This window comes from Populus alba, chromosome 10 (genome assembly GCF_005239225.2).
Source record: "Populus alba chromosome 10, ASM523922v2, whole genome shotgun sequence".
NCBI classification, from domain to species: domain Eukaryota; kingdom Viridiplantae; phylum Streptophyta; class Magnoliopsida; order Malpighiales; family Salicaceae; genus Populus; species Populus alba.
Window position 1 is genome coordinate 14,318,387 of NC_133293.1, and position 25,792 is coordinate 14,344,178.

The window sequence follows — 25,792 nt, forward strand, 5'->3', positions numbered from 1 at the left end:
GTCACTGCAAGCTCATCAAGAAAATTTTGATATTTTAATAGAAATTAAATATTAATAGATCTAAAAAGTTATCAGTGCATGGGTTGCACCTGTGTGCTTTGGATGGCAGGTATAGTGTTTTTTGGTAGCATAAAATACTTTTTTATTATATTATTGAAAGTGTTGTTGGGTTTTTTTTTATACTTGTACGATGCGTATTGCTAATGGCATGATGTTGTCATTGATCTTTTTTTTATCTCTCTCGTCCCTTTAAAATTATACATTGGTCATCTTTGTTGTTAAATCCTTATCCTTTTGAGTATTAATTTTTGTTATTGGCCATCTTATAAAAGTTTTTTGTTTTTTTAATATAGTCTTTCAACTCTAATTTGTCATGTGTTATATATTTTTTTAATTTGATCATTATTTCTTTTACTAGGTTTTTTTGTATGGATTTTATTAGTTTTTTTTTTATTTTATCATTTGATCGGTTCATGGGGTATTGTTTTTAAAAAAAAAATTTCCCTGTTCTTTTTATTTTTTTATCCTTTTGTTGAAGTTTTTTTTTTCAATTTAACCCTAAAATTGAAAATTAGTAGTTGCTCTTTAATTTAATTTTTATTTTGATTTTTACCTTGATTATTTTAATTACTATTTTTTATTTTAATTCCTATCGTTTAGTCGAGTTTTGTTTTTTCCCGATTTCATTCTTAAGCACTTGATTTGTTAAGGATTAAACTTCATAATTTTTTCATGCATGGTACTTTTAGTTTAATGACCCATGTCACTAGTCTAAAAAAATTAATACAAGTTGACATCATTTTTTCCAACTTTTTTTTTATCCAGTTTCATAGATAAGCATTAGTTTTTTTTTTTTTAAAATAGCTTTGTGATTTTCTTCAATATATTTTTTATTGGATTATCCTGATCTTGTGATTTGGATCATGAATTTTGTAGATAGTTGACTCACTCCTTGTTGCCCAGGTTATATGTTTATCACGTCACCTTTTGTTGACCCGAGCCGATTTTTTTAATCCAGGTTCATACTTTTATTTTTTCAGGTTACCATGGTAATTTTTTAAAAAAATCTTTTTACTATCATTAAATATTTTTCATCACATAGTTAAAATAAATAAGTTATAGCGCTGTCATTTGATTGATAAGTTTATTTGTCTTATTTGACTTTTTCTATTTTCATTGCCACCATAAAGCAAACATTTTCAGTAATAAAACATATTAAAATTATGTTTTGCAGTGAAACAAAAAATGAGTTTTTAACATATTTTATGATGATTTATATTGGACGAGAGCTTGCTGAAGATATTGATTCGGATTTGATTATTGATGAATTTTATTTCACAAAATATGGAAGAATGCAACTTCGATAATGTAATTTATTTTTATTATTTTTAATTTTATATACTTTAAATTTGAATTAAAACTTTATTATTAACTTGAACATTTTATATATACAAGTTAATGATTAATCTTGAAAAATAATATATATATATATATATATATGCTTGATAGCTTAGGACATTAAAAATTCCTGACCCGCCCTTTAACATGAGTTAATTCTGTTAATGAACAAGGATCCAGAAGTTTTTTCGTTTTTTTAGCTATTAATAAAATTAATTATATTTAAATTTCAACCGTTGATATTTTCAGACTCGCCAGTGGAATCCACTTATTGATGCACGGGATTTTCAATAAATGAATTGTAGAAGAATATTTGAATCTAAATTCATGAACTGTTTACTTAATGAGGTTTACTGGCAAGTGAATTTTAAAAGTATATATTATAATATTACAATCGTATAGAAAATATATCAAAGTCCAATTTACTGGTCTTGGAAAAAAAAAAAAAAAACGTAGGTGTCGTTTTGACTTTGATTGGATGAAAAAAATTCGAGAAGTCACTGTCATTTTCTTTGAGTTAAGCCACTGAATTAATAACATAAATCATGAAGGCATAACAGACGAAGGATCTAACCGTCCGTAACTAGGTACATTGCAATCATACTGTCTTCTATACTCAAGTATCAAAAGTGACATCCTATTCTTTTTTTTAATATATATATTTTCCACGACAAAAAGAGAATGTTGAGGGGATGGTTGCTAGTGTTTATTTAATTTTAATATTTATAGTTTATTTATTTTATCTTTATTATTTTATAAATTATATTTTATATTCTAAATCAGTTTAAATTTTTAATTAAAAAACAAATCAACCTACAATTGAATATAATATTTCATAAACACTACAAGCAACATACTAGTTAGGTAAAATTTATCTATTTTAACTTCGAGGGGTGAAGTTTAATTGGTCGGGTCTTAAATTTATTTTTTAAAAATCACCAGTTCGAGAATTATAAACCTCGAGACTACTAGATATTTACATAGACTTTAATTTTAGTGTCCGTAAAATTAATCGAGATATACACAAGCTGGCCCGGACACCCATGTTAATTAAAAAAAAAATCTATTTTAAGACATGATTTCTTTATCATCTCTACATAAATATAGAGTAATCCAAAATTAAAACCCAGGTGTTGATGGATTGTTTGTCGAGAAGGTTTTCAACATGTATTGGTAGAAGCAGTCTCTGCATTGACAAAAATCGTCGATCGAGTTGACATTTCACGGCGAGCATTCTTTGATGATTTCTTAAATCCATAACGGTTGTTCTTTCTATTACATGTTTAATATAAAATTATTTAAGAGAAAAGCTTGACTTGCAGTGGGTGTTTTTTTTTCATTGTGCGTGTGATATATAATTTTTCAAGAGACGGACTCGGTGCTGAGATATCCTTGTTTTTCTTTAGCTGATGTTAGCGACAGAACTGATGATCTTGTGATTTTGAGATATCTTGTAAATAATTTGTTTTTTTGGTTGATTTTTATTAACATGTTAACTAGGATATAACGTATTATTAATTCACAATGTTAAATGTAATTAAAAAATATAAAACGAGAAAACTACAAAGGACCCGACTATAAAATTCTCGGTGTAGTAAGTAGCTAACCTTTATTTTTGTAATTAATATAATACTAGTCTTTTGTCCCAACTCATAAGAATCTTTTATTCAGACCTCTTGTTTCCTTCTGGACCAGGAGAGGGACAGGAGCATAAATCATCTGCAAGCTGTCATGGAACCATCTCGACTAATTACTTAGACCTTATTCAAATTCGACACCTAAGTTAGGTTTTGAAATCACAATTATAATTATTTATATTTTTACATGCGTAAAATAGATAATTTCAGAAATATTTTTTTATATAAATATTTAAAAATAAAAAATAAAAAATAAAAAATATTGTTTATGAAAAGATCTTCCATGTCCATTTCTTATTTTTGAAGTATATAAATTCATTTTTAAAATTATTTCACAAACATATTTATTTTTATATTTTTATTTTTTCAACCAAGCATATTTATATTTTTACTATTTATATCTTTTTAGTACCAATATAATAACCAAACTATAAAAAATATATTACAAGGAATTGTTTCACCGTGTAAAATTACGAAGCAAACAAATAAAAATGTACACATGCTAAATCTATTTGTAATAATTTATTCAGAAAAAGGTTGTAACTGTCAGTAAAGTAAAGGGCAAAAGAGTAGTTGAGCACAACCCACCAACCCTAGCATCCTATTCTATTATAAATTCACTCATTGGTTCCCCAGAGCCGAAAAAGCTCACAATAATTTCGTTGCAAACAGAAAAGGCCAAAAAGAAACAGAATCCTGTCTTCCTGTTAGCCTTTCAAAACTCACAGGGTTTCCACTCTCTACAGATTTTGGTAAGCGTCTCTCTTGTTGTTTATTGATCCTTCAAATCTGCATTTGTGTTAATTCTTATTATTTTCATCTTTACCTATTTCCTCTTGTTGCTTGGGCTGTTTTCAGGTGATTTCTGTAAGATCAATAGCGTTTCGGTTATCGCTGGCGTTGGAAATCGCACGTTTTTGTATTTGTAAGTTTCATCTTTATTAATTTAATTATACGCTTCGTTTCTTTGTTGTTTGATTTATTTATTTATTTCCAGGTCTTCGTATGATGCAAATTCACGGTTACGAAAATTTAGTTTAACTGTTTTTATTTCATAATCGTAAAATCCATGTTTTTCGGCTATTCTAGGTGGTTGTGTCAGTGGCGGAGCTGGTATGGTGAAGATTTTGATATTTTTGATGTTTTTATTATAGATCTGGGTTTCTATTATTAAGATTTGTGTCTTCACGTGCAACACCAATATACACGCGCGCGCGCACTTATATATTAGATTGTTACTGATTTTAGATCTTGTATGGTCAGAATTCGAGCCTAATTGGTTTGGTTTTGTCCGCCGCATTTCTTGATTTGGGTTCCAAAATTTTAAATATCAAATTCTAATTTATTTGCTTTTTTTTTTTAATTATCTGGGATTATTAGATATTTATTTTTATTTAATGAATGTTGGCTTGATAGATATTTGCTTGCCTTTTCACATGCCGTTTTGATTTGGATTCAAATTAGACTGTTTACTCTCGTTTGGTTGAGTTTGTTGCTTTACTTTGATCTTAGTTATTGATTTTCAGTATTTTGTTTTGTGTAGGAAAGACTGAATGATCTAATGGAGTCAAAAGGTGGGAAGAAAAAGTCCAGTAGTAGTAAAACCTTATTCTACGAAGCTCCCCTTGGTTACAGCATCGAAGACATTCGACCCCACGGTGGAATCAAGAAGTTCAGATCAGCTGCCTACTCCAATGTAAGCGTTCTCGATGATTTTGCCTGTATCGAGGGAATTTCTTATATCATTGAAAAAATTGCTAATCTCTTGCTTCTCTTTTTTCCCTTTGCAGTGCGCTCGCAAGCCGTCCTGATATTCATTAAAAAGGCCTTTTGACCACATAACGTGGTCCATCATCAATTGCTGTATTAGTTAGTATTTTATTCTTCTTCAATCAGTCTCTCCCTCTTTCTTGCCTCTCTCTATGCGACCGTGATTGCCTTGCGACTGTGATCACCTTTGGATTGTGTTATTTGCAACTGTGAACTTGTTATTGCAACTCCAATAATCTGCTGCTGTCACTACTTCTGTTGGTCAATATGGACCTGGCTGTTTCTGCAATTGGATTTGAAGGCTATGAAAAGAGGCTAGAAATCACTTATTTTGAGCCGGGCATCTTTGATGATCCTGAAGGGAAGGGCCTTCGATCTCTGTCAAAGCCTCAGTTGGATGAGATTCTTGGACCGGCCGAGTGCACTATTGTTGATTCGCTATCAAATGACTATGTGGACTCCTATGTCCTCTCTGAGTCTAGCCTCTTTGTATATCCTTACAAGATAATCATTAAGACCTGTGGGACTACAAAATTACTCCTTTCAATCCCAGCTATCCTGAAGTTGGCTGATACCCTTTCTCTAAATGTGAGATCTGTGAGGTATACTCGTGGGAGCTTCATTTTCCCTGGAGCTCAGTCCTATCCTCATCGCAGTTTCTCCGAAGAAGTTGCTGTCCTGGATGGCTACTTCGGCAAGCTTGGTTCGGGAAGCAAGGCTTACATAATGGGTGGTCTGGACAAACCACAGAAATGGCATGTTTACTCTGCATCTGCAGATTCGGCTCTCTCTCGTGACCCTATTTACACTATTGAGATGTGCATGACTGGCTTGGACAGGGAGAAGGCTTCTGTGTTTTACAAAACCCAATCATCTTCAGCAGCAGCAATGACTGATGATTCTGGAATAAGAAAGATTCTACCTGCCTCTAATATATGTGATTTTGAGTTCGAACCCTGTGGTTATTCCATGAATTCAATTGAAGGAGCTGCAATCTCTACAATCCATGTTACTCCGGAAGATGGTTTCAGTTATGCAAGCTTTGAAGCTGCAGGATATGATCTGAAAGATGTGAGCCTTAACCAGTTAGTTGATAGGGTGTTGGCTTGTTTCCAATCAACCGAATTCTCCATTGCTGTGCATGCTGATGTTGCTGGAGAACAGCTTGAGCGGATTTGTTCCCTCAATGTCAAGGGATACTGTCGTGGAGAGATGAGCCATGGAGAGCTTGGTATGGGTGGTTCCATTATCTACCAGAAGTTTGTTAGGTCTGGGAATGCTGATTCTCCAAGATCAATCCTTAAATGCTGCTGGAAAGAGGAAGAAGATTATTAGTTCCATAAGTATTTCCTTGGTGTCCGTCTATGAATTGAATAGTAAAATTTGCTTCGCAGGCATACCCCGAGGACTGCCATTGTAGGAATTACTCTGTTTTTTCTTTTTTAAACAAAAAACTCAGCAGCTCTTGGTAGTCAAAGGCAAGAATATTGCCAGTGCACTGTCTTGGTTTTAGTCATTGTCTTCAAATAAGAGTCTGGAGCTCGTATCCTGACTAATTATGTTATCCTGTTCGACCGGTTTTCTGGTATTGGATTTGAAGAATTTTCTGATCATTGCTATTTTTCCCTTGAAGTTTTCAGCTAGCTGATAAGTGTGTTTTTCGGAATGGCAATTGTATTCTTTTCGTGGAAGTGTGCTTTCATTTATTCAAATGGAAGCGTTTATAAAGGGATGTAATGAAAAATTCAATTATAATGATCCTGTAAAAATAAAAATAAAATAAAATTATAAATTTCAATCTCCAATCAACTTAATATTAAAAAATTAAATTGAAAAACATAAAAATAAAATACAAAAAGTAACTTGAATTAACCTAAAATCTTAGTTCAAGAACCTATGTAGTGTAGTATTTTTTCTCTTGAAAATTAAATTAAATTTTAAAAATTAAATAATTATTGTGTTTGATATTTTTTTAGAATATTAATTTAATTTTTTTTTGAAATTCAAATCATAAAAAATAAATAAGCCATTTACTTTATTATTAGAATTTCTAATAAAAAATATTATTTAAAAAATAAGTCTTCATCCTTCTCTCTCAAGGCCCTTCAACTGTTGCTTCCTCTTGTTTTTTTTTTTTTTTTTTTCGCGTGCAATCATGATGTCTGGAAAAGGGTAGTGCTTAACGACAAAATCAAAACTTGTTCAGTTGATATTTTAAGGAGTTTATATCTTAGCGAGAACATGTTGGCGGTTACCAAAATCAACATCCTCCAGGATCAAGGCTTTAAAAAAAACACAGAGGGAGATAGAGATGATGATGAGGAAATCTCCGTGTTTTTTGTAAAATTGAAGTTGAGTAGTATAATAAAATAAGTACAGATGATAGGATTTGGTCTTCAACTTTCCACCGTAAGATTTAATAATTTTACTACCAAAATTTTTTCATCAATGTACGATATATATTCTGTTAATAATTAATTTACTGACATAAATACTTCATCGATGAATCTTTTATTGATAATTTTTTATTTGTTGTGAATCCGTTAATAATAAAAAAATATTATTACCGACGGATTTACTGACAGAATAAATACGTCGGTAATAATATTTTTTTTATTACCGACAGAAATTTCACATATAAAACATTTTTAAAAAAATTTATTTTATAAAATTATAAAATAATTAGATTAACATAAATCAACACTGTATAATATATACTCAAAATGCTTGGAAAAAAGAATAAGAAAATCAACTCAAACAAATTTGCAACAAATAAATAAAATAAAAAAATAAATTCAACTAAAAAAATTCATATGAAAAAAATGAAGTTGCAATTGCTAAAAATTTAAAAATCCTATAAATAAGTCAATTAAAAATTGATCTTATATGAAAAAAAATCTACAACATTTATACAATTACTAACAATTAAAAATAAAATAAAAAACAAATATAGTGAAAAAAATCATGAAAAAAGAAGAAGAAGAAAATCTTACCTTAATGTACTTACAAGTGAAGCTAAGGAGATAAAAAATGTTTTGCAAAGCATATTAATTAAAAAAAAACTAAAAGGATAAAAGAAGAAAAAAGAAGAAGACATACCCCAGCATTGAGAAAAAGAGAAGGAGATGAAGAGAGAAAAGAAGAGAAAGAAATAGATATTGATGTTTTTTACATATAGTGAAGAAGAAAAAGTAAAAGTATAAGAAGAATGAGAAGAAATGAGTCTATCTCTTGTGAAATGAGCGAATTCAGGTTTTTTATTGGAGTGCGTTAGCGACGGATAATTGAATATTAATATTTTTTAATTATTTCATTGGTAATATTTAATTTAAATTTTCAATTTCGTAAAATTTTTTTAGAGACCTCCAACAATTACTGACGATTTTTCAATCCGTCGGTGATTCCGTCTGTAATATTTAAATAAAAATTTTAAATCAATTGAATTTTTTTAGAAAACCACCAAATAACACCGACGACTTTTCAATTCGTCGGTGATTTTGCCCGCAAAGAACAACAATTAACAATGCAATTGGAAAGTGAAAAATTCTAGAGCTCTCTGGAAAATAACAACGGAAAAGTCTGTCTATGATTCCCTTTGTAATTGACATGATAAACAATGTTCACAGTTTACCAACGGATTTATTTTTCCGTCGAATCAATTCTGTCGGTAATTTCGTTGGTAAAAATGAAACGTTATCATTTTTTTTTGCTTTATTTTTTTTCCCACTGTAATTCCCTCGGTATATACCGAGGAAATATTTATGTCAGTAAAATCCCTCGGTATTTCCGTTTGTATTTATCTCATTGGCTATGGGGATGATATGTAGATAAGGTTCAAGAAATTAAAAATCATGTAACTAATATATTATTACTAGCAATTCATAGGTGTTATTTAGTTATTTTTTTTGGTTCAATTTATATATTAATTGAGATTATTTTTGTAAGGGTGAAATAACCAAGATTTCTAATTCAATTTAATTTTATGGGTATTCCACAATATAGAAAATATATTTTCAAATATAAAAATTATTATAGTTATTAATTAAATTCAAATAAAATATGAAATATTTAATTTTACATGTGATTTTTTCCCAAACAAATTGTAAATTATCTTGATTAATTTTGTTTTATAAATGTGAAATATTTGATTTTTTTCCTAACATATGTATTGTATCTCATGAGAATCAATTATGAAAATACCTATGTGAATTTCTTCACCATTAATTATTGGTATCAAAGAACTATTTTAACTTAAAAATTTAAATTTTTAGATAAAATTTCAGAATATAATTTATATTATTCTCTATAATTGATACATGCAAAGAATTAAAAATTAAAAAAGGATACAAAGGTTAGGTCTCCATGGAGATTGAAGATGCAAAATGCATTGCCATCCCTGGCCCTGCTGAATCTCTCTCGTTTTCTTCAATCCATGGAAATTAATGTGCTTTCATTTATTCAAATGAGAGAGTGTACAAAGGGATTTTTGCCTCCATGGAGGTAGAGGTGTCGGCGTAAGGGGAGAAAAACACAATTTATTTGGAAATTAAAATGGACAGAGCATCCTCCAATAGATCTCAGTAACTAAATTCATGTATTTTGTTTTCTTTTTCCTTTCTAAAATTATCTTGGTTGATTTTGTTTTGTAAATATGAAATATTTTAGTTTTTGTAGCGTATACATTTTATTTCATGAAAACTGACCACGAAAAAAACCATATGGATTTCTTCACCTTTAATGATGGTAGCTATGAAGAACTAAAAATTATATTTATTGAAAATAAAGATAGATATGAAGGCTAAGAGGTCCCCATAAGGTTGAAAGATGCAAACTACCTTGCCATCCCCAACCGCACTAAACCTTTCCCTTTGAATCGTTTCCTCCTTTTCCATGATTATACAGCGGATCAGCCTTAGTTTTTCCCGATAATCATTGTTGTTGGTTACCGTTTAGTGTCCGTTTTAAAAATATAGTAACAGTTGTGATAGCATTTTTTATTTAAAAATTATTATTAATATATATATATTTTTTATGTTTTAAAAGTTAATTTTAACATCTAACTAATAAAACAACGATATAACAACATATATATTTTTTTAATTTTAAGTAATCTTTTTCTAAATTCTTAAAAAATACAATTTTAACCGTGTTCCTAAATATTATCTAAATTAATTGATAAGCCTTGTACTCTAATGTAGTGTTTGATATCCAGAATAAAAATGGACTAAACATTATAATTTTTTTTGGTAAAGTTATTTGATATATTTTTGGATAATACAAGAATTAGTTTTTGTCTTGTGAAATATGTTTTAATGAAGAAGTTTTTTGTTTTATTAAAAAGAATAGACAAACTTGTATAATTTCCTGCACAAGGTTTTAACTAAAATTGATTTGAGTTAACATAATATAAGAATAATAATTATTATAATTTTAAAACTTGATTAGAGAGATGACTCGGGACAAGATTTAAGTCACGAATCGGATTAACTATTAAATCAGGTCAATATAAGAATAAAAATAATTATTATGATAATTTTAAAATTCAACCTAGAGGTTCACCTGAAGCCATATTGGGATTACGAGTCAGGTTGGTTAACTTGAAACAACATAATAATAAAAATAATAATTATTTATAATTTTTAAATTTAATTTAAAGATCGACATGAAATAAGATCTAGATTAGAGATTAAAAAGATGAACCCGGATCTATCCAATTCAACGCATGGAACTCTTCAAGATGCTTATTAAAGTGGAAGAATCCTCGCTTTGTGCTTAGTATTCCTGGTCAGTAATTTTTATCTTCTTTTTCTGACATTGGTTTTTCAGGATCTTGCTAGCTAGTGCTGGAGCCACCCAAAGGCCTACATGCTGTGTGCTAGTGTTGACCGAGCCTACCAAGGGGGCACTTTTTTGAAACACAAACGCAGCTCTTAATAGCGAGTTTGATGTTGCAGCGGATATTATTATTTTTAAAAATTTATTTTTAAGTTAAATATAGCAAAACAATTTAAGAACAAAAAAAAATTATTATTTTTTCAAATCCAAGGTTAGATTGTAAAAACAAATACAACCTAAAGCTATGAGCAGGCTCTGCTTCAATCTTATGTACTTGCCAATGAAAAGAGGACCTATTGCTGCCTTTTATTTTATTTTATACGGAGTATAATTCCTTTCAGCTGACCGACTACTTTGCTCTTGAAATGCTTGATATTATTAAACACCATTCCTAATAGCATCTCCAATGTAAAAAGAACCATTTTTTAAAAATATTAAATAATAGAAAATTTTAAAATGTTTTACAGGGCCCAGCCCCTGCTTGCCACCTCCTGGCTCCACCCCTGGATATAGCTTTTTTAAATAGTATAAATATATTTTTATTTCTCATGCCCACTTCAAAAGAAAAGAAAAAGCTATTTTAACAATTTATTTATATTTTCACATATATAATATTAATACTTCTTCTAGCTTTTTTTTGAGAAAAGTCATTGAGAGAAATTGTGGAGTTGAAATAATAAATCTTAAATAATTTATTTTATGCTTTTTTTTTTTTTTTTTTTTTTTTCTAGAGAGGATTTTGGCTTTTCATCTGGCTATCGGGAGAGAAAAGCTAAATTGTTTGTTTTTTTTCTTCTTTTGGCTCATTTTTGGGCTCTCCAATATATGCCTAAGCTTCATTAAGCATACCGTACGTGATGATGCAAAACTGAAACACAGTTAGAACGCACTCACAAGCACAACGGTGCGTATAGTTGGATGGCTTTGTATGTAGGTTTAGGAATTTTTCAACAGATACGAGGCAACATTCATGCTCGCTGTTGCAAAATTTGCCAAGTGACAAGTCCTGTAGGTACTGAGCATGAGAGATATATAGTGCAATAAGGAAGCTAAAATGTACTTGACATCCCACAGAAAACGTTCAATCTCCTACCGCTTTGGGTCTACGTGCATGGTTAATTGCAGATAATTGGGCTATGCCTGAAGATATCACGGGGGTGAAATGTTTCCTCTCAGGATATTGGCAAAAACTCTAGACTCGACATTTTTGGACATGATACCAAAATTCAGTGATCAGTCCAATGATATGTATACTCGTGTAGTAATATGTGGCCATTTGCGTCCTTGAAAACAAAAATTGACCTCTCACAGTTCTGGAAATCAAATCCCCGTCTAAAGACACTGGGTTCTAGCAGCATGTGAAAGGGGTGAGATTGAGACGCGAGAGGTGGATCTAGGTTCAAAGAACTTTGCAGGAAAAGGAATAATCATTTTGGAAAGTTTATTCCAACGTGATGTGTTGAAAATTCCTTCTAAAGTTGGTTCTAAATGTGCCTAGCTTAGGGCATCACGAGCCGCTCAAAGTTGCTCCTTCTTTTGCCCTTGTCTTGTATCGATTTTCTCACAGATCTTTTCAACTTTTCTTTCACAGGAGGAGAGCCGAAAGTGTGAAAATGAGCCAATAGGTAACGATCATAAACGTATACTTTTGTTCTTGTAGCGCCTTGCTAGTATTATTAAACAAAGTTACTACCCACTGCCTTTTGCTCTCCTGCGAGGTTGGATTTTGGGAGCTTCTTAGTTTGATTTATGGATACACATGCCCTTGTTGGGAATCCAAATCAGGGCTGTAAATTTATTGTCTCATAAGCATCACCAAGTCTCGGATCTCTCCAATATTAGACTTCAAGATAATGTATACCTTAAAATGCAATTTTCTGCCATGCTTACCAGTTCAATGTTTCTCTACATTTTTTCTTAAATTTATTGGATCAATGATCACAAGCTAAGCCTCACTTTGTTATTGCTGTCTGATGTATGCAAGCAAAGGTATACAATCCTGTTGCTGCAGTGGTAGCTGCGTGATTTTTTGTCTTGGCTTGTTGGCTCACTTTGCTTTTTGTAATGCTTCTAAAAAATCCCATCATTAACAGGGACGCTAAGAAGACAGATTTGAACTGTGATCTTCACCTAAACAAGATAAGATCCTGCTTTAGTGACCGATTAAGACACCCCCTAACAAATTCTTAAGATAGGAAAATCTTAAATACTGTTAGATTCTCTTTTTTAATTACTGATTGAAGACAAAATGAGTAAAGAAACTTGTTTTTAGACTTGAACAGTGTAATTGCCTGATTGGTGCTTGAGGGTCTCTCTCTTCATGGGACCAAGATCATTCAACAAAAAAGCTCAGGGCCTATTTTCTTTCAGACCATGTGGCTCCGTAGGAGCTTCTATACACCTCAACTCCTTTCAACTTTTCTCATGGCTGGATGTGGTACCAATCACATTCCAAATACGGCCCAATGAGACGACGGAGGGGAGGAGAGGTCAGCAGGCGACGGTTGCTTTCCGCACCTCTCTTTTTATTGGGTGGTATCACGAATTTAGGGAGAAAGTATAGGCTATGGAGGCACCACAAAAGGAAATAAAAAGTATGGCTTGCGTGTGAGGTATCCGAAGCTTTCAAGAGAGCCCACTTCTGAAACAGAATTTATTCTGCCTTGGCCTTTTTACAGAGGGTGCCTTACTGATAATCGAAAACACGCACCTCTTGGCTGCTAATTCGGTCAAAATCGTTTGTGCTGCAATGCCAGGGTTATTGTTTCAGAATTCAGACGGATACGTGTGGTATCATTTACTCGGTTTTCGTTTCTTATCATAACATAGACAAGAAAACACGATTGTTTTGAACATTTTTATTGAAAAAGAGCAATGATCACCATTTTTGAAAATCACTTCGTTTGACTTTGATAAATCTTGACAACTTGTTGTTTTTTGAAATCTGAAAAACAAAAAACAAACAAGTTTCCCAGTTTCGTTTTCAAATTTAGTTTCTAAAAGTAGAAAAGGGAGAGTATAGCAAACGTATATTTAATTATCAAAGCAGTGACCTTTTCCTTTTTTGCCTCAATAAAGGAAATGCATTTATTGCTGGATACAGTTTTGTAAGCTTCTCCAGCACTATCCTACAATCCTAATGTCACTCTTTATTAATTTTCCCCCCCTATTCTAATTTCCCCCATTGAAGAGCTTATTTAAATAATCACGTACAAGGGCATGCTTTAGCCATTCCATAGATGACACGGAAAAGAGCATCGTCTTGAAGCTAAAAGCTATGAAGGAGGAGCACATGGCAGAGTAGTAGGCCCGTGAGAGATCATGTGTATTTGGTGCAAAACCTAAGTGGGTGATGGATGATATGTGCTGAGGTAATTGGGGTACAAGATGGGGTTAGAGAGTGTCAGCTATTTTGGATGCTTTATAATGTTTCCTTTTTAATTTTGATGATCCAGAGTCATGTGAAATGGAACATGTCGTTTGCTTGGAAGGAATAATGGTGCTCTCTCTCTTCTTCCAAGAGGTAAACAGAGCAATTATTTCCTACTCATTTGTGGGATGTCCATAGTGCGTATCTTCATTTAGTTTATCACTCAACTCCTCTTTATAACCCCACCCGCTTTGACTCCTCTTTTGACCCCAAGCCCTCGGCTGCCACTGCCGACTTCCTTTGGTGTTGATCGGTAAGCTTAGCCATGTCGGAGGGGGTTGGTTAAATTATACTTGCATTCAAGGCGGTGGAGCCTACGCGAAGCAGGGATTGAGTTGATTGAAAAAGACATCAAATCTCTGTCAAAATTTGAAGGGAAAGCAGAGAGAGAAGAGGATCCATTAAATGGGATTTCAATTGGTTGCTGAGAGCGAAGGGAAGGACAGCATTTACAATGTGCATTTGCTCCTTAATAATTCACACCTAGTGTTCATCCAAGGGCAAATCCACTGACATTGGTCCTACGCACTGCACTCTTGCTCTCCTATAATTTTATGTTTTTTTTAGCGTGCACTGTCCGAGTCACGAGAGAGATAGCGTACTTTTCTAAGTAGGCAATATGGGACCCTAACTTCCTAATCTGAATCCTACCTCACAGGAACATCTCAGTAGTTGGAATGTAATTTTCAGGAATTTTAAAGGTGGTGCATGGAACTAGCATCCAACTATTTTTCTTCGTAACAGTATCCAACTTTCTTTCAGAGAGATTGTTGGTCTTAAATCCTTTATCAATCACCACCAAATAAAGTTACAAAGTTCCTGCCTAATATCTTAGCAGAATATTTATCTTTTTTTTTTTTGGGTGGCTTATATACACATACTCTTCTCCACCTTCATAGATGCTCATATTTCCCTCAAGTTCCTCCAATTGGCTATAAATAATGACCAAAAAAGAAAGAAACAGCCACGCTTTAGCTACCATTTTGTGTTGTAGAGATCTAAAGTCAACTTGTGTAAGGAGGCTAGTTAAGAGCCAGAAACAAGAGTTGCCCCAGTTGAGTCGAGAGACATTTATGGTAATATTCTGTCAAATGCTGCTTGCTTCTGACCCTGGGAAATCAGGCATATCCACTAGCCAAGAGCCATGACAGATGGGAACCAGGATTTAATTTGAAGTTATCGTCTCTATCAAGACCTAACTTGCATTCGAAGTTAATGTCTATATCAACTCCTAACCATTTAATCAATTAATTAATTGAAACCCTTATGTCGGATCATTAACATTCAATAAGGATATACTCCTTCCATTCAATGATGAAGATCATGAAATATGTTTGAACATCAAGTCAACAGCCATTACTGGGTCTGAATTGCACGTGCATCCATATACGCTAGGCCTATCCATCATAACATGTAAGTATTTTGTATGTAACTGGACCCCAACTTCAATTTTGTGTTTTATAACGTGGTGTAATTATTATTATTATAATGGAAAAAACACATTTTATCCGTTATTTTCAATGGTTTTTATATAAAGATATATAAAAAACATAAATTTAAAGTGCAACCTTTGATCACGACAAGCACCACCCTCTGTTCTTTATCAGATGGCAGTGAATGCACAAGGGTTACTAGTTCTGTGGGACGCTACCACTAGTATATAAATACATTAATTTGTAGGGAAAAACAGAGGGGGGCAGCTTTTGCTTTTTTAAAAGTTGGCTGCTTTTGGGATAATTTATAGGGACTGTGGAGACAAAGTGATTGTATTAGAATCAATAAAGCAGAGCCCAACTGGGGTAGTAGGGTAATTCAAAGTAAAAAAAAAATGAAAGAAATGAAAAGCAAATGTGAGGAATAATTCGCGCAACAAAGATCTCGCGAGGGGCAAATCACTACATCACAAATCTCTAATTTCAATCCCCTCGAGACTCTAATTTTTTCTCTTATAATAATTAAAGCAAAGGTAAGAGAAGAAGAGTGGGATTTTGATACCTTAATATTTTAAGAAAATGGCCAAGTACTTGAGGGAATGTTGGATTCCCACAGGTCACACAGTAGAAGCTTAGCAAACCAAAGCAAATCCCAACACTTTGTCCACTTTCATTGTCACTTATCACTAATATGTTCTAATTTATAAGATGTTACAATGCTTAACAGTTAATACTTCACTTGCTTTTTCCACAATTTTTATAGTCCTGGAACAGAAGAGAGAGATTCTATTATCAATGATATTATCTAGACATGGTTAGCGCAGCTTATTGCCTTTATATTCTTTTCTTACGCTTTGCTGAGCCAGTGGCAGGCATGTTACTCCTCTTTTACTTTTAGAGTCTTAGTCTTACCAAAACCTCTGGTTTTCTTGACTCTTTGTCTCTCAGGCATATGGTGTGAGTTAGTGCAATTATAGGACAGCATGAGCAGTTGTAGTACTAGTGCCTGGTTCGTATGCAATACCAAGACAAAACAAAGACTACTTCAACACTGTTTTTGTTGAATCTAACAACCAGCCCTTTAAAAGCCTCCCAGAAGCTGGTTTTTGTAATTAGCAACCTTTGATTCAATGGTGGCAAGGAAAAAGAATGCTCTTTTCTGTTGTGTGGGTTTGTTAATCTGCTTATGGAATACTGCGCATGGAGAGCTAACAGCTACAGGTGTTAACTTTGAAGGTAACGGTGGTTTTGCTCAGTAATGGAGAATTAAACATGTCTTATTTTTTTTTTGAAAAGTTAAGAGCTTGAAGTAATCTCTACCTTTTCTTTTCTGTTATTTTTCTCCTCTCAGTGGAGGCTTTGATAGGCATTAAAGCTTCATTGCACGATCCTCATGATGTTCTTAAATGGGATGAACATTCTGTGGATCCATGCAGCTGGATCATGGTCACTTGTTCTCCCGATGGTTTTGTCATTACACTGTAAGTAATACTAAATTAATGACTAACCAAGACACTCAGAGAAGCTGAATACACAAGCAGATAATTTGAAAGCAAGCACCCCATTTAATGAGAGTTAAAGTATGGAAAATCATTTGTAGTTAAAAAGTGGTTTTGTTGCAGAGGAGCTCCAAGCCAAAGTTTATCTGGCACTCTTTCACCATCCATTGGAAACTTGACAAATCTCCAGTCTCTGTGAGTATTCAGTTAATATTCAGGAAGTGTGATTTTATACTTTCATTTGTTTTTGTTTAAAAACTTTGACAATATGGTGTTTTGCAGGCTTCTACAGGATAACAATATTTCAGGACATATACCCGCTGAGCTTGGCAAGCTCCCAAAGCTTAAAACAATTGATCTTTCCAGTAACAACTTCAGTGGTCAAATTCCTAGTACTCTCTCTAATCTTAATAGCCTCCATTACCTGTAAGTAAAAAGTGTACATAGACACCAATATTTATTTTTGTTCTTTCATAACAATTTTAAAATCAGGCGGTGATTATTTTTAAAAGTTTCTTAGGAGTCTGATTCTGACAAAGTGGAATTTGGATCAGGAGACTGAACAATAACAGTCTTAATGGAGCAATTCCTGCCTCTTTGGCTAACATGACTCAACTTTCCTTTCTGTAATTCTCTTCAGACCCTTATCCTTGTGCTATTGTTATCTATAATTTTATCTTAGTAAAATCCATATGATTTGCGTGGATTTTGTTCAATGTTCCAGGGACTTGTCTTACAATAATTTGAATACTCCTGTACCACCTGTTCATGCTAAAACATTCAAGTACGTCAATCCTAAAACCTATTTGTCCTTCTATGTTTCGTTTTTCCCTCATGAAAACAGGAAAAAAAAAACTAAAATCTCTTTTCCATAAATTAATTAGTTGATTTTGCTTTTTTTTTTTATTGACATAGCATTGTAGGAAATACTCTGATATGTGGAACTGAGCAAGGCTGTGCTGGAACCACACCAGTTCCGCAATCTTTGGCTGTGCATAATTCACAAAGTAATTGTCTTTCCCGCCTGTTGCTAAGTTACCTACTTAATTCCAAGTTTGAAATTATTCTGTTCTAAAAGTTGTTGTTGTGCTTCCCTTTTGCTTTTTTCTTTTTTTGCAATTATTTTGCTTTTGACTTTACTTTGAAGCTCGTGATTTTATTTTTTTATCCTTTGTAGGCTATAAAATACTTTTGAGATTGTGTTACTTTCATTTTGTGTTTCAAATTACAAATCTTAGTTTCTATATTATTCTCTGTAAATTATCTCATCTTTAAATCATTCTCAAAAGTCTTTCTTTGTTTCTTAAGATTCCCAGCCTTCTGGAAATAGCAAGAGCCACAAAATTGCCTTGGCCTTTGGTTCAAGCCTAGGCTGCATCTGCCTGTTGGTTCTTGGATTTGGCTTCATTCTTTGGTGGAGACAAAGACACAACCAGCAAATATTCTTTGATATTAATGGTTAGTAAGGCATAAATTGACTTGAAAATTATAAAGCATTAGCAAAATTAAGCGGTTGTTAGCAACAGATACGTGTTTGTTAACATTTTTCTCTTTCCAAAAATACCAGAACATCATCATGAAGAACTCAACCTAGGAAACTTGAGGAGGTTTCAATTCAAAGAACTTCAGATTGCAACTAGCAACTTCAGCAGCAAGAACTTGATAGGAAAAGGTGGTTTTGGGAATGTCTACAAAGGGCGTCTCCAAGATGGAACTGTTGTAGCCGTGAAAAGGCTCAAAGATGGAAATGCCATAGGCGGTGAGATCCAATTCCAGACTGAAGTTGAGATGATCAGCCTAGCAGTGCATCGAAATCTCCTTCGTCTCTATGGATTATGCATGACAACAACGGAGAGGCTATTGGTTTATCCTTACATGTCCAATGGGAGCGTTGCTACTCGTCTTAAGGGTAATGCATCCATCAAGATAGCCCTACAACTTGTGAGTAACCGAAATATAATTGACCATTCTTTAATCGTGAAGTAAATATTGTGCCTATCATTTCTCTTGCAGCAAAACCTGTCCTGGATTGGGGTACAAGGAAAAGAGTAGCCTTAGGAGCAGGAAGAGGTTTATTATACTTGCACGAGCAATGTGATCCCAAGATAATTCACAGGGATGTGAAGGCTGCAAATATATTACTTGATGATTATTGTGAGGCTGTTGTGGGAGACTTTGGGTTGGCAAAGCTGTTGGATCACGAGGACTCGCATGTGACAACAGCTGTAAGGGGCACTGTAGGGCACATAGCCCCTGAGTATCTATCAACAGGCCAGTCCTCTGAGAAAACAGATGTTTTTGGATTTGGAATACTTTTGCTAGAGTTGATATCTGGCTTAAGAGCTCTGGAATTTGGGAAGTCAACAAACCAGAAAGGAGCATTGCTTGACTGGGTAAGCTAAACAAACACGCTTTACTTTTTAGATACAGTTCGGACAAATCCAAGTCCCATTTCTCAACCATCACTAAATTTATGATCTTAATTACAGGTGAAGAAGATTCATCAGGAAAAGAAGCTCGAGTTGTTAGTTGACAAGGATCTGAAAAGCAACTACGATCCAATTGAGCTTGATGAAACAGTTCAAGTAGCTCTATTATGTACCCAAAACCTTCCAAGTCATAGACCTAAAATGTCAGAAGTGGTTCGGATGTTAGAAGGAGATGGGCTTGCCGAGAAATGGGAAGCTTCTCAGAGAGCTGAAGCAACTAGAACAAGAACCATCGAGTTCTCCTCTTCGGAAAGATATTCTGACCTGACTGATGATTCATCGTTGCTTGTCCAAGCAATGGAGCTCTCTGGACCCAGGTGACATGATTTTCAAACAGATAGCGTTTACGAACTTTCAAACGGATGCGATACAGTGTGTGAAAACAAGCTTCGTGTATATTTACCACGTATTGGAGCTCTCAAGCTGTGTTAAACTTTCTGACTGTACAGAACCGGGATCTGTAAAAATGACATAGTTGAGTGTTTTATGTTTTTTTTTTTTTTTTCTTGCTGGTCGAGTGAAGAATTTTTTGGCTGTGTTTTGCTGGGGTTCACTTTAATGATAACCCTACGAATAAAGTTTGTTCCTCCTGAACTAAAATATTACCCTTCGAGCTCAGAAGAGAGATTTTTCTTGGTCAGTACATGAGAATTATGATTGCTTCTGAAAGTTAAATAGTTTATGGCGATGAAATTCATGGTCCGACGGGTGGCTAGAAAAACAGTTTGTCTCGCAGGGTGATCTTTCATCAAACGGTTGCGGGGCCAGCCCCCACTTCAGCTACAGGAAATTTCTTGGCATCAAAATTCAAAGATGAGTACTTCCAATGATGGACATAGCCAATTGAATTATAAGAACTCAAGTGATGTAGAGGATCAGAGAATAAACAAAGTTTCTGAATGGTAAATAACAAGTGAGGAGGGTACCAATACCATAAACATGCAAAGCATATTCCTGAAACATTTATAAGAAATCCTAAAAAACCGAAGTCAATTTTTATCAGGTACTTCATAAAAAGAAAAGATAAGGACATGAATCTCTATCATTCTTCACTCTTCTTTGAGCTCGAGAAATCAAAGTTTATTATGCAGCACCCATTAAGGGGCAAGATAAAAGACCCAACAAGATTTTGTGCACACCGTATTCTTGTATACTTGAATGAATGTTATTATTTCACAAATATCCACAAGAAAAGCAGCTTTTCAAGGAACACACGGCGTTTCATCGGGTAAATATAATTTCAGCTTCAGCAGAAGCCCTTCGAAACCTGACCAACTGAATCAGCATATTCAATCTCCCATCCATGACATATACACAAGGTGTGATAGACATTGTCTCAAGCACCGGGGAATTCGCAAGCAAAAATTTCATAAATTCCATTTCATGTGGCACACCAAACATATCTGTCATCTTTACAACTTTAAGTTGTTTAAATGTGCAATCTTTAGGGCACTCTTTCGCCCAAAATTCCAAATTCGGTGCTTCTACAGAAGCCACGGCGGTTGATGAGCCCTACATAAAAACCATAGATGAAAAAACAAAAAGTTTGCACCAGTCTTGATGTAAAATGCAATGCGCAAGTAAATTATAATTTCACCAAAAATCACAAAAGAAGATTCCAACTTGTGCAACAAAACTTACCGAGATCCGAAGTTCCTTCAAATTAGGAGAGTTCATGATCAAGCGAAGAACAACACGTATCTCTTTCATATCTTCAAAACTAACTTGATACAATTCAATTATTTTTAGGTGGCTGTATGTAATTGCAAGACTTCCTGGATAATCACCTATGCTCAAATACTAACACCAAAAGAACAGAATCAAATTAAGGAAAAAGGAGAAAAAGGATGACAATAAGAGTTACATAAGGACATAATTTTGCACTTTATAATCTAGATCCCTCATGGTTCATTTACCAAAACACAGGAGCAAAGACAAACTACATTGTAAATTCATGCACCAAATAAGAATATGACACGGTGTTACCTTTGTGAAGTAGATGTGCCCAGCAAGCCTCTCAAGACGAGGTACACCCCCAAGAAACTTGATAAAATTGCACTTTGAACTTTGCTCAAAGCATTCAGCCGTTTCGTCATTCATATACATAGCAACAGACATGGCAACTAAAAGTGGGGTATTTTCAAGACAAATATCAGTAAATTCACCTTCCAAGCACAGGTACTTGAGATTTGGAGCATGGATATTAAGAGCTAAGCTATCAAAATAAGACAATGCAAGACTTTCCAGAAGTGGGCAACCGGAAATCAGACTTTCAATTGCCTCAGGAGCAACCAAAACTTGATGAAGACTAAGGCTCCTCAAACACAAGAATCCTTTAAAAGTAGGAGGTGGATCAAATTCACATCGGAAAAGCTCCAAACAGGTCAACTTTTTACAATTGAAAAGACATGATGGCACCCTAAACCACTCGCCTTCTCCTAGTTCAAGCACCAACTCTTTAATATCACTCCTTGAGAGGAAAAGTATCCACTGATCAATATCTGGGCAGCATTGCAAATATGAAGTAGAGAGCTGGAACTTGTGAATAGGTCCTTGGTGAAGAAAAAGTGCCCGAGTGATGAAGTTGACCATGCAGTTCTCAACCACTGGTCTATCACTGCACATCCTGATACAATTGTCATCGAAAACAAGGTCAGTAAGTGCAGTCCATCGATACCTCCATTTACTTGATAAGATGCTTGTTCTCACAGCATCTCTTATTGGTAATCGAGTGAGGATGCTTTCCAGAATGCTCTGAGGCAGATCACTTATCATATCCGGATCCTCAACATCTCCCATTTGCACCTATCAGCTTAAAGAACAAACAAAACAATGCAAGCCGAAAGTCAATCTTCCCTCTAAAAACTAATACCGATCAAACAGTAAAAAAATAAAAGAAATTAGAAGTCAATTATGATGATTGAAAAAAGATTTAGATTCGTTCCAAAATGATTCATGCAACAAAGGTTAGAGAGAGCACAAAACTCAGAGTCGGTGCAGAAGGGTAAGAAGATGGGGTTAAAAGGGGTAAAAAATAAGAGTAGAGATTTACTTACATAAATAAGAACTATAAGAGTGCTGAAGTGGTAGTTGAGACTTCGAGTTCGAGGGAAGAATTGCCGTCTTTCCTTGTGTTGTTGTTTTGGTTCCGGTGAGTGGTCGTGCCATTTCTTACGCTTTATTTTTAGTAAATTATTCTTTGATCCCTCTATTTTAAACGAGTATATTAACTGCTCCTTCACGTTAATTAACTTATAAGTTAATCCTTGTTAACCGTTGTCTTGTTAACATGTCTATTTGTGTAATCCTCCCCCACTCTGTTGTTGTTTCTATATACTATATATATATATGATACTTTTGCGGTTTAGTAAAATCCAGTAAGTGTTTTGTAAAGACAATGGTGAAGGAGCGCTATCCTATTTATAGGGAAATGACAGAGGCTAGCAATTGAAGCCCTGAAATTATATTTAAGGACTAAGTCACAGTATCATTTAGGATACAAGGACTAAAGAACAACCACTTTACTTTTGGAGGGATGCACCGCACGTAGAATGTTTTATTAATGTTTTGAAACGGTGCTGAAACTAATTTTTTTAAAAATTGATTTTTGTTTAAATTTTTATTTTTTATTTTTAGATTATTTTAGTATATTGATATTTTAAATAAAATATACTTTGAATCTCAATTGACACCGCACTTTCAAACATCCAAACACTTCTGTGGGCGTCATGATCAGAAACGACATGTCATTTATGGTTGAGATAAGCGAAATGTCGTCTTCTTTATGCGTATGATAGACATGTGGCTTACCTAAAGAAGACTATCTTTCCAAGTCAGGCTAACCAGACATGAAGAGGAAGTTTTAGTTATCGGTGTTAATGTACTTGAACTATAACCTTAACGTATATCCATGGAGACTCTATTTCCGTAGAAGAAAAAAGGTTGTTCGGAGATAATTGGCTGAAAGTATCATTGAACAAAGGCTGGTTAGGGTTTCCCAATTCATGTCTCCGTTGGCTTGAAAACCATCTCAATGTTCACAGCATTTCGCAACGGTAACACACACACACACACACACGGGGGTGTGTGTATATTTTGTGCTAGAGGGGTTGGAAGATGACGGACCTGAAGGAAGTTCTTCAATCCACAAAAGAAGAATTCTGTAGAAGAAGCCAAATTACATCCAGCATTATACAATCATCATCATAAACATAATAAATGAGCAAGACATTGCTCTTTGGTCTGTCGCGATATCATCTTCATAGTAAATACTTCGACAACGCACAATAGTTGAGAAAAGAACAGCATGGTATCTGGCAGCTAGATAAGACAACATAGCAAAATACTGCCTTCATAAGGCGAGTAAAAGATCATTGTCTTCAGCTAAGGATCACAGTATACGACTTCTGCCTCTGATACACGTTGAGATTGAGTCGCCTCTTTAAAAATCTCAGGTGCTTGTCCATCATTTGTTCTCAGAGATTAACTGGTGGTGGTTTGACTACTAATAACTTGATGAAGTCTAATTCCGGCGTTGTGCCACTGATACAACGGATGTCAACTTCTGTAAGTTGTCGAAGAGAAATATCAGACAACTGCTGCTGGGGTGTGCCTACCAATAGATAACGAAACAAACTCAATATAGATGCAAAACAAAAGAACATATCCACAAGCATGAGCACAAATCCACTGTATATGATGCATATAATGACACGCCTCAAGTCTAGTCAAGTACGGTGAGCTGCTAATCAAACAAAAAAGAACAGATACCTCCGCCATCCCTCCAAAACATAAATTTGGCAACTCGAGGACTTTTAGGAGTTCAGCTGATGTTGGTAATCATGTGCAAGTGGTAGCTTGAAGCAAACAGAAAAACGAGGTTATCCAAAACTTGGTGCGCTATACATAGGCAGCTTGACAAATAATGACTGAGAAATAACTTCTTATCAAAACCATGCTTCTTGTAGAAACTCATCGTGAAAGAATCGATCACGAGAGTGAGTATAGCTGACAGCATGGCAACAAAAGTGGTAAAAGGAAACTTCTTCCAAGGATTTATCGGCAAACAATCAGACATCAAGTCGTTAAAAGAGTCCGGTAACACGTGCATGTACCCCGTCGCAAGGATAACACCTGAAGCAAATGCCTTTACCACTACAAATAAATCTCTATCGGGCATGAGTGCAGGGATCATACGTGAAAATAATGGTAAACACACCCCAATCATACTAGCAACCAAGATTGAAAAAATAGCAATTAGCTTTAGCTGTAAGGATTTGGCCTTGTCGTGGCATCCTCCTGTCGAAGCGGAATCACATTGTTGTTGTGCCGATGTTGATGCTGGCAATGTGAATGAGAGGATCAAGATTAGAGATATGGTGATTGCATTGATTTCTGTGAAGGATGCCATTTTGATGTTATGAGATTTAAGTAAGTGAACTAAAGTGTGATATTTAAGGAAGTGTTTTTAGGGATTCAAACCCTTTATTTTAATTATCAAATGACACAAGTGCCCTTGACTTTATGGCACCGTAGCTGGGTTCATGGCTGGGACGTTGTGGGTGATATTGGGTGTAGAGTTGGGTATCTTTGAAAGAGGGAGGAAATTGTGGCTGGCGCGTGCCTGCTCATGGTCCCACTAGGTCGCGCCTTCCATTTTTCTTAGTCAAATCCCTCCAACTCATCCTTCTTTAGCTGACGTGGCTTGTTAATTTCCAAAAATACCTAGCTGGGCTTGGATCAACAATTTGCTTTGAAGCGTCCCCTTATTTAATTTTATTGATTAAAATCAATTAAAATTTTAAAAATTCAATTTTTTTTATAAAAAATAATATTTTTATTTCAATTCTCTTACTCAATCTTTGATTGGAATTAACAAATTTATTATTATTTTTTAATATATATAATTTTAAATTTATTTTATTAAACATATATATAGAATTTCTTATCTACAGTTAAAAATATTTCTTGATGGTAAGACAAAATTATCAACGCTCACATCTTTTTTTTTTATTATTGAAAAAGAAAACTCTATCTTGAGGAATCAAAATTATGTTATACATGTCTAGCTAACACAAGCACTGTTTTTTTTTTAACTAATTTGTTTTTTCATTTTGTTAAGATACCGGTACTTTTCATTGCCTTCTCTTTGATTATCGATAAGAATTTAATCCAAATATTTGTCATGAAAAAATGAATTTTTTTAACATAAAAAATCCCAATGGATAAGATTAAAAATAATTATAAATTATAGAATAATTATAAAACCAATTAAAAATAAAAATAGGATATGAATTTAGTG

The 25,792-nt window shown here is 33.9% G+C and overlaps 3 protein-coding genes across 6 annotated transcripts; 2 read left to right on the forward strand and 1 right to left on the reverse strand.

The window, feature by feature from the left end:
- The first annotated feature begins 4,844 nt into the window (after nucleotides 1–4,844).
- Nucleotides 4,845–6,418, forward strand: LOC118047259 (S-adenosylmethionine decarboxylase proenzyme). The gene has a single exon (XM_073411619.1). It carries the CDS (start codon nucleotides 5,073–5,075, stop codon nucleotides 6,138–6,140), a length of 1,068 nt encoding a protein of 355 aa, XP_073267720.1. The 5' UTR covers nucleotides 4,845–5,072; the 3' UTR covers nucleotides 6,141–6,418.
- A 9,737-nt stretch (nucleotides 6,419–16,155) lies between these two features.
- LOC118047230 (protein NSP-INTERACTING KINASE 2) lies at nucleotides 16,156–19,988 on the forward strand. Of its 2 annotated transcripts, XM_073412008.1 has the most exons (12): nucleotides 16,156–16,317; nucleotides 16,452–16,739; nucleotides 16,855–16,984; nucleotides 17,126–17,197; nucleotides 17,285–17,428; nucleotides 17,557–17,628; nucleotides 17,727–17,786; nucleotides 17,918–18,009; nucleotides 18,311–18,460; nucleotides 18,570–18,911; nucleotides 19,016–19,395; nucleotides 19,492–19,988. In XM_073412008.1, exons 2-12 carry the CDS (start codon nucleotides 16,634–16,636, stop codon nucleotides 19,810–19,812), a joined length of 1,869 nt encoding a protein of 622 aa, XP_073268109.1. In that variant the 5' UTR covers nucleotides 16,156–16,317; nucleotides 16,452–16,633; the 3' UTR covers nucleotides 19,813–19,988. The 2 variants fall into 2 exon arrangements, with proteins under 2 accessions (XP_073268109.1, XP_034912360.1); XM_035056469.2 differs by lacking the exon at nucleotides 16,156–16,317 and having other exon boundaries at nucleotides 16,329–16,739.
- A 568-nt stretch (nucleotides 19,989–20,556) lies between these two features.
- LOC118047235 (F-box/FBD/LRR-repeat protein At1g13570) lies at nucleotides 20,557–22,706 on the reverse strand. 3 transcript variants are annotated; one of them, XM_035056482.2, is made up of 4 exons: nucleotides 22,548–22,706; nucleotides 21,478–22,303; nucleotides 21,133–21,291; nucleotides 20,557–21,003 (listed from the first exon to the last, which is right to left on the reverse strand). In XM_035056482.2, exons 2-4 carry the CDS (start codon nucleotides 22,288–22,290, stop codon nucleotides 20,713–20,715), a joined length of 1,263 nt encoding a protein of 420 aa, XP_034912373.1. In that variant the 5' UTR covers nucleotides 22,291–22,303; nucleotides 22,548–22,706; the 3' UTR covers nucleotides 20,557–20,712. The 3 variants fall into 3 exon arrangements, with proteins under 3 accessions (XP_034912373.1, XP_034912379.1, XP_073268110.1); XM_035056488.2 differs by having other exon boundaries at nucleotides 21,478–22,296; nucleotides 22,548–22,677; XM_073412009.1 differs by lacking the exon at nucleotides 22,548–22,706 and having other exon boundaries at nucleotides 21,478–22,117; nucleotides 22,201–22,303.
- Nucleotides 22,707–25,792: the final 3,086 nt, after the last annotated feature.